General features: G+C 39.6%; 1 protein-coding gene across 2 annotated transcripts in view; it reads left to right on the forward strand.

Moving 5' to 3' along the window:
• si:ch73-60h1.1 (calcium/calmodulin-dependent protein kinase type IV) overlaps positions 1-6887 on the forward strand; it is a 45415-nt gene extending 38528 nt beyond the window's left edge. For both annotated transcript variants that reach the window (XM_038286881.1, XM_038286889.1), the window contains 4 exons: positions 1561-1636; positions 2614-2740; positions 3663-3815; positions 4950-6887. In XM_038286881.1, the coding sequence (XP_038142809.1) occupies positions 1561-1636; positions 2614-2740; positions 3663-3815; positions 4950-5462 (869 nt within the window). In that variant the 3' untranslated portion in view covers positions 5463-6887. The remainder of the gene's footprint in view (positions 1-1560; positions 1637-2613; positions 2741-3662; positions 3816-4949) is intronic.
• Positions 6888-8913: the final 2026 nt, after the last annotated feature.

Genomic DNA, 8913 nt, shown 5'->3' on the forward strand with positions numbered 1-8913 from the left:
ATATATATATATATATATATATATATATATATATATATATATATATATATATATATATATATATATATATATATATATATATATATATATATACACTATATTGCCAAAAGTATTTGCTCACCTGCCTTGACTCACATATGAGCTTAAGTGACATCCCGTTCCTAATCCATAGGGTTCAATATGACGTCGGTCCACCCTTTGCAGCTAGAACAGCTTCAACTCTTCTGGGAAGGCTGTCCACAAGGTTTAGGAGTGTGTTTATGGGAATTTTTGACCATTCTTCCAGAAGCGCATTTGTGAGGTTGCACACTGATGTTGGACGAGAAGGCCTGGCTCTCAGTCTCCGCTCTAATTCATCCCAAAGGTGTTCTATCGGGTTGAGGTCAGGACTCTGTGCAGGCCAGTCAAGTTCATCCACACCAGACTCTGTCATCCATGTCTTTATGGACCTTGCTTTGTGCACTGGTGCACAGTCATGTTGGAAGAGGAAGGGGCCAGCTCCAAACTGTTCCCACAAAGTTGGGAGCATGGAATTGTCCAAAATGTCTTGGGATGCTGAAGCATTCAGAGTTCCTTTCACTGGAACTAAGGGGCCAAGCCCAGCTCCTGAAAAACAACCCCACACCATAATCCCCCCTCCAACAAACTTTACACTTGGCACAATGCAGTCAGACAAGTACCGTTCTCCTGGCAACCGCCAAACCCAGACCCGTCCATCAGATTGCCAGATGGAGAAGCGCGATTCGTCACTCCAGAGAACGCGTCTCCACTGCTCTAGAGTCCAGTGGCGGCGTGCTTTACACCACCGCATCCGACGCTTTGCATTGCACTTGGTGATGTATGGCTTGGATGCAGCTGCTCGACCATGGAAACCCATTCCATGAAGCTCTCTGCGCACTGTTCTTGAGCTAATCTGAAGGCCACATGAAGTTTGGAGGTCTGTAGTGATTGACTCTGCAGAAAGTTGGCGACCTCTTCGCACTATGCGCGTCAGCATCCGCTGACCCCGCTCCGTCAGTTTACGTGGCCTACCACTTCGTGGCTGAGTTGCTGTCGTTCCCAAACACTTCCATTTTCTTATAATACAGCTGACAGTTGACTGTGGAATATTTAGGAGCGAGGAAATTTCACGACTGGATTTGTTGCACAGGTGGCATCCTATCACAGTTCCACGCTGGAATTCACTGAGCTCCTGAGAGCGACCCATTCTTTCACAAATGTTTGTAAAAACAGTCTGCATGCCTAGGTGCTTGAATTTATACACCTGTGGCCATGGAAGTGATTGGAACACCTGATTCCAATAATTTGGATGGGTGAGCAAATACTTTTGGCAATATAGTGTATATATATATATATATATATATATATATATATATATCCCTTTTGAACAGCTTTACTTAAAAAAAATCCAGTAGCATCCAATGTTGTAGTGTTCACCTGTGCTTTGTTAACATCCGGAGGTGGGCGGCAATGTGTTCCCCTCAGCTGGTGCTCAATAGGATTTTTTTGGTTGGAGCTTCTGCCATCCATCTGGCAGCTAACCGACTCCTCTCCCTGCAGCTCCAGAGATCCTGCGGGGAAATGCCTACGGCCCCGAGGTGGACATGTGGTCAGTGGGCGTCATCCTGTACATCCTGTGAGTCCACTTTCTGTCTGCTGTCAGCCCGAACGTCCTCACACACACAAACACACACAAAAAGGAGATTCATCATCGACTCAGCCCCGTCCGTGCACTTTTCACATCTATGTTTTTTTCTCGTGGTACATCCATTAGAGGCACTGACACAGTGTGAACCAGAACATCATCTCCCAGCCTGTTCTCAGACATTAAGGCGGTTCTAATGGAGCCCTTAGACTGATTCAGAGACCATAAGGTCAATGTTCGCTGCAGAAGCTTTTATTTCAGAGGGAAAGAGAGATAATTGGCACCACGCTTTTAACCTTGTCTCAAGTTTGCCTCATGGTTGTAATGGATGGAGTAGTCACTGGCAGTCAGTATTTTATCTGCAGGAGACAGCATTCACTTTAAAGAATAAGGGAAGAAATTGATATCAAGCAGTCAAGTTAGCAGAAGCTTTCATAATTGGATCATTTCAGCGAGAATTCTAACTATATGATCAGGGTTTCCGCCGGTTTTTAAAAATCATTATAAGTCATTAAATTATATTTTTTTTCATTAAATGAGATTATTGTGGCATTTCAAATGTTTTATTTAAAAAAAAGTAAATTTATCAAAACAATTTCTTCAGATATACTAGATATAACTGGTTCTGCGTGTTTGCGCGGAACTGCTTCTGGTTGATCGTAAAGACGTATATTTGTAAAAGAAGCTCGAGGCGGAGAAGAAGCTAGAGAATGGAAAAATGCAAATTTCAACAAAAGTGACTGGATAACCCGGAATTCGGGGCATGGCTGCAGCCTGTCGACAGTAAAGATGACTAAGTGGAGTCATGGATACATGTTAAAGGGCATTAAAATTATTTCTAAGAGCATTAAAAGATCATTAAAAAGCATTAAATTAGAGTTACACATTCCTGTATAAACCCTGATGATAGACATTCTGATATTATTGACAGTCTAATAGGCATTAACATCCTGCTTCATGTTCTCCAGACTCTGTGGGTTTGAGCCCTTCTTTGACCCTAGAGGTGATCAGTACATGTACAGCCGCATCCTGAACTGCGATTATGAGTTTGTGTCTCCATGGTGGGATGAGGTCTCCCTTAATGCTAAGGATTTGGTAAGTTTCTCTTCTCTGCAGACATTTTCCAACAAAACTAAATTTGAAATGAATTTATGAAAAATATGTTTTTTTCAAAAACTATATTATAAATTATACTTTTGAATTTGTTCAGGCAGATTTTTCCCTCTCTGGTTTAAAGTAACAAACATTCCGGATAGAAATCCTATACTATTTAAAAGTAAAATGGAAGCATGTTTACTGTGATTTTTATTTTAATGCCGACAGCAGAAACTCGACATTCATGCATATTCTTGCATGCATGTTCTTCTTTTGAATCAAGGTATTGGATCTGATGGCACTAATAAGATAACATCTTCCCAAGTAACAGCAACCAAGAGTGAAGGGTTTCCAAACATTGATAAGATAAAGATAAAGATTATATCTATGAGGAAAACATTTCCGGCTTTCCTGCTGTAAATAACAGAGCCGTGTAGCTTAGGTAACTTCATGTTCTGGGTTTAATAGTCCAGCTACATTCTAATCCTCACCTTTGACATTAACTAATCTCAGCCAAAAGGCTAAAAACAAGTTTCCTCTGTGGGGTGGCAGGTGGTATTAGATCGGGTGAAGGACTCCATCAGCCAGAGGAAATTATGTGAATGGCTTCTGCTCCTTTGCCTCAAAAGGAGGGAATTCTTCAGCCATCAAATGATTTCTCCTCCCTTTCATTGATCTATTGCTCATTCCACTGGAAGAAGCAGGTTACATACAGTAGACATTCTTACTGGTGTAGGAGAACCTTGGATAGCTTTATTAGGTGCTAACAGTGTTTATGCAGCAACGAATATCAGACTTTCACCTTTTCTTTGCTTAACACAAGACAATGGATGGTTTGACAAAAAATAAAAGCTTAAACTTAGGATAAAATCATAAACTCACCGTGATCTCTATGAGAATCAGATTATTTTTCTCCCTACAGGTCAGTAAGCTGATCGTTCTTGACCCTCATAAGCGCCTCAGTGTCCGAGAGGCCCTTCAGCACCCCTGGGTCCTGGGCAAAGCCGCTCGTTTCTCCCACATGGACACCACTCAAAGGAAACTGCAAGAGTTCAATGCTAGACGCAAACTTAAGGTATCTAAACCCATTCCTGTGGTTAAACTGGAATAATAAACCTATAAAACAAAGAAGATAATGAAAGGGCTGAAATTATAATATTATTTATTTGATCACATTATTTATTTGTAATTAATAAATAAAAAAAAACAATGAAATAAAATAAGTAGTGCTACTCTTAGATAAAATCTTCGGGTATCCATTTCTGATTTTACGTTAGACAGAGACTTATTTAAACAAACACACAAAATATGTTGTGAAAAATAGAAAATGCAACGAATGCAATGGTTTAACAGTAGATATGAACTAGAAACATAAAAAAACTAATAATGATGCTTTCTCAATTGTCCATTGGCTGGAATTCGAATTTGCTGCGAGGAAAATGCCCCTTTCCCAATATCTTTATGTACTTAAGGAATGGTAAATATATGTGCTTTATGAATAAAGATTTATCATATTAACCTGGGAGTGTAAAACATTTCACCCTTTTTCATGTCTGGTGAGAAATTGTCAACATCAATCGTATTTTTCTTATTCTATTAACTTTTAAGTTTATTTCTTATTTTTTTGTTTTATTCAAAACATTCCAAAAGGCTTTATTGGTTAAAATACTCTGATCATATTAAGACCTTTTCTTATTTATAGACAAAGGGAATAGGGACATAGGGAAATGTCTTTATAGCAGTTTGCATTTTTTTAGCAGCAGCACACATCTCTGACTGGATGGGAGAAGCCTATAATGTAGGAGGATTGCAGGGAATGTATTGCAGTGTTATGAGCCTAAGTTGTCATTTTTTCTTCTTAAATTAATGGTTGTTTCAATCAAGAGGTATTATTTTCCGGTAACAGATTACCTTGCAGGCCAGTTTGTCTACCTGTTAGGTAAAGAGCTGCTTCCCTATTCTGACCGCATATGTTTTATTTATAATTTGAGAAATCTCTTGCTCCCATAAAGGATGGTTTGAAACAACGTTTTGTGAATTCAACTAATTGTATCACAGTTCATTTAACACAACTTCTATATAGCCCCTGGTATATCTGTCTTGATTTATGCTGTCAAATGCTGTTGACAGCTCCACAAAAAGAGCATCACAGGGCGTTGCTTCTAAACGTTGCATAAAATAAGCAGTCAATGTCTGCCTTTGTCAACAGGCTGCCATGAAGGCTGTCGTAGCCACCAGCAGAATGCATGAAGGATCCCGACGTCGCACCGACAGCTGCGAGATTCCAGGTTCAGGGACGTCCAGGCAGAGCAGCATGCACCAAGACCCGCCTCCTGAGTCAGCAGGACCCGCCCCAGAGGAAAAGGAGGCCATACCCCCCGATCAGCAGGTTCCCCACAAGGATGAAACCAAGCTTCCCGATCAGGGGGCCCTCAGTCCCTCCCCTCCATGTAGCCCCAACCCCCACAGCTCTGATGCGTCACCTACAGGTCCCGCCCTCGTCAGACCGCCGCTGCGTTCTGGCGGGCTTCGACAGGCATCAGTCATCCCAAAATCCATGCTGGTCCAACCACGCCTGCCGCAGAAGAGCTGCTCTGTAATTGAGTCAGTCCACAGAGGGGACGCAACAACCCCACTGGCTTCACCGCCAAGTCCCAATAACCTAAGCAACGGCTTCACGCCGGGGGCAGAGCCTAGCACTAAAACCACTCAGTGCCAGTGAACATTGGAGAGAGCTGCCTCAGTTTCACAACAAAAACCCAACAGTTGCGCCTTCCAGTCGTTCTTTACAAGCATTCCGGACAACCAGGAACAAAAACATTTATGTAAATTTAAGCAATGCCTCTGTCTGAGGTGTATTTGTTGGGTTAATCACTCAATAGCTGATCTCATGCTAATGGTTGCTTTGGGGAAGCGGAAGAAACCAAAAGAGCTAATATCTGCCGCTAATGGTTGAACTCACTCTCAGCCCCGTTTAAAGAGAAATATGGGTTTTTGTGAATCCTGTCTGTTGGATTCCTGGTGAATGTAAAACCTGAGATGAGCAGAAAAAAGTTAAGGTATTTTTCACCAAAAAAAGTTAAACTTTTTGCCTCAGACTAAAAATCTGGTTTAATAGTATATTTTTCTGTAAAAAGTGATTAAGGTCCAAACTAATGTAACCACAGACAAAAGGCCTCCAGATCTGGTTGTTCAAATGATCAATTTGTTCTGGCTCTTCCTGATAAGGCCCGGGTAATTTTCATTTCGATAAGGAATTATTTACACTATGCTTAATCTTCCAAATGTGTTCTGATTGTATTGTTCTCTGGCTGCAGGACAATGCGCATGGAGATGTTAGTGACCAGTGATGCTTCACTTTGATTAAGAGCTGTGGCCAATTTCCGCTGTGAAGAAAAGCCACGTTAGGCTAGTCTCTGGATTATTTCCACTTACAGGAGTGGTTCAATATTTCTAACAAAACAAACTAAATCAGACATATGTTGGCGAGACACTTACTGTCATGATTGTTTTCAGTAGAGAGCTGGAGACAAAAATACAAAGCAGGTTCTCTAAATCCCTTTTATTTGAATTCTAATATATTTAATTCTGGTTTAACCCAACAGGACCTAGAAAAACTTGGGTTCCTCATGCTTTTGTTGTGCAAGCAAAACACTTCTGTAGTAAGGCATGTGGTTTGGTCAGCACAATATTGTGCAACACTAGCAAGGAGGCTATTATATTATGGTATTAGCATGGAGTGATCTTCTAGTATCAGCAATTCTTTAGTGCTAGAATCATAGGGTTTTGCTGCAGACATCTGTACATGTGGCATGAATTTGTCCAAAAATTGCCATTATCCAACTACGTTCTACAAGGTATAGAAGTACCAACCGAGCTCTTCCTTCAGTGTGAAGAAAGCATAAGGTACACAACGTTACCTGCCTAAGACTCAAGTCCTGGGGGGATTTTATCTATTGGATGTCCCATATTCTATACTTTGGGAAATACTAACCTAATATTAATCTGCGTGCTCTTGCTGTGCAAATCTAGTCTTTATGTATCCAGTTAGCTCAACTGCTATCACTTTATAGTTTCAAGCAAGCAGAAAGAAGTCTTGCAAATTCATGAGAGGAAGAGGAATAAATAAATAATAAGAAATAAATAAGAGCAGAGTGTATTTGTTGGATTCCTTACATGATGGCAGAAGAGCAGGTAGAATGGTCATGCCGATGCTCTGTTATTCAAAAACATTTGTGACTCGGTGTTTCTTACATACATTTTTGAAAAAAATTCCACCATACATTTAAGCCACACTAAGATGTTTTATTTGGAGCTGTTTTGCAATGATGCTTTAAGTCATGAGAACTCAGCTCTCAGACATGGTGGCGCTGCATGATCATCTAGCTCCAATTTACACTGCTGTCGCATAAAATTGACGGATTAATAAAGGAGGAGAAGTGCCGCTTAATTACAAAACTAGACCTCGATTCAACAAGTATATGGCTTAAACTGAGACACAGATGCATATTTCTCTAAAGGCGCAGAAAACAATGTATGGCAGTTTATATTTCCCATAAAAGTATGGTGTATGCAGATATTTAAAAAAAAGAGCCTTTGTTGATAAAAATCAATAATACACTCAAATGTGTGCGTCCGATTATTAAAATATTTAATTGAGCTCTACTTTAAATTTTTATATCACCCAAACTGGACAAGCATTCCTTCTCCATTATGGATGTTCTGACTGTATTTATATATATATATATATATATATATATATATATATATATATATATATATATATATATATATATATATATATATATATATATATATATATCCTGAATTAAGACATGCAAACACAAATAGTTTGACCATTCTGGGCATTTTGTTTTGCTAGATTTTTCTACCATGGATAAAAACAATTCAGAGAAGATTTATGTAAAAAATAAAAAAAATAAAAAACCCAGAAGAATTAATGCTTGCAAAGAAACTAAAATCTCTTCTCTGAAAAGTGAAGAGCTTTATAAGCTGGAGCTATTGCTGTGGCCATGGCTTGTTGGTTAAATCTTTTCTGGAAAGATCCAAATCCATTTGGGTGTTACAAATTATACAATTTTAAAAATGAAAAAAGCCGAGCTGCCATCAACATCTCTGAGCATCGGTCTCTGAGCTCTCAACTGAACACAAACATCACATGTAAACAGTTTGTCTCAAAAACGCTGAACTTTCCCTTTATTTTCTCAACTGGGACAAATAGAGGCTCTGTCCTCCTCTTCCTCTGCTGCAAGAATATGGACTCTTCCTCGCACCCTCAGGACAGAGCAGACTGATTGTATCTCATTAAACTCCAACAAGGAGGGACAAAGAGAGCTGCTGGCTCTCTAAAGCTTCTCAGCTTCTTCTGCCGCATCCTTTTCTGTTCCAGAGCATGCATGTTCAGACCTAAATGTTGCTGTAACCGCAGAAAGGACAAGCTGGACCTTTTTTTTTTCTAATCGTTTCTACTCTTTACTGAAGATGCCTGCAGATTTGTCTTTGCAGCTGCATGACTTGATCGTGTAGCTCCAGTTTGTAGCGTTCAGGTAGTTCAGTCGTGTTTGTGAGCTTTGTAAAAAAAAAACGTGTTGTTTACACTTTATCAGCGATATCAGCGCTCCTGTTTGCACTGTACATACTGAAGTTTGGTTTTAGACAAGTTCTTACTAACATATTTATGCTCAAAATGACCACAGATATCTTAAATGTTCAAAACCTTTCCCAGAAGCTTAATCTTAATGTTTGCTGAAAATCAAACCCTTTCATCTGATCTGAAACCACACTCTCTACCTCTTTTTTGTACAGGGGCTTCCAAAGTAAAAAAAAAAAAACATGATGCAGAACAGAAAGCCAATGATTAGAAGAGGCAAGCTGTCGAACCTGAAAATGCACCTTTATTTGGCAACAGTGGCCAAATCAGTCCAAACATCAACATATTTATTAAAGTGAGCATCTCTTAGTGGGTTTACTGCAAATTTGATCATTTGATGAGTAATGTAAAGGTTTCCAAGTAGGCTTATTTCCATCAATAGCTAATTTCCAAAGTCTGTTTGGACTCTAGGATTATAGGAATGTCACGACTGCTTCAATTGATGTGATCAGTGTTTACTCAGGTGGAAAGGTGACAGTTTATTTAATTCAATTCAGTTTAT

This window comes from Cyprinodon tularosa, unplaced genomic scaffold (genome assembly GCF_016077235.1).
Source record: "Cyprinodon tularosa strain WSP-4 unplaced genomic scaffold, ASM1607723v1 ctg106, whole genome shotgun sequence".
In the NCBI taxonomy this organism is placed as follows: domain Eukaryota; kingdom Metazoa; phylum Chordata; class Actinopteri; order Cyprinodontiformes; family Cyprinodontidae; genus Cyprinodon; species Cyprinodon tularosa.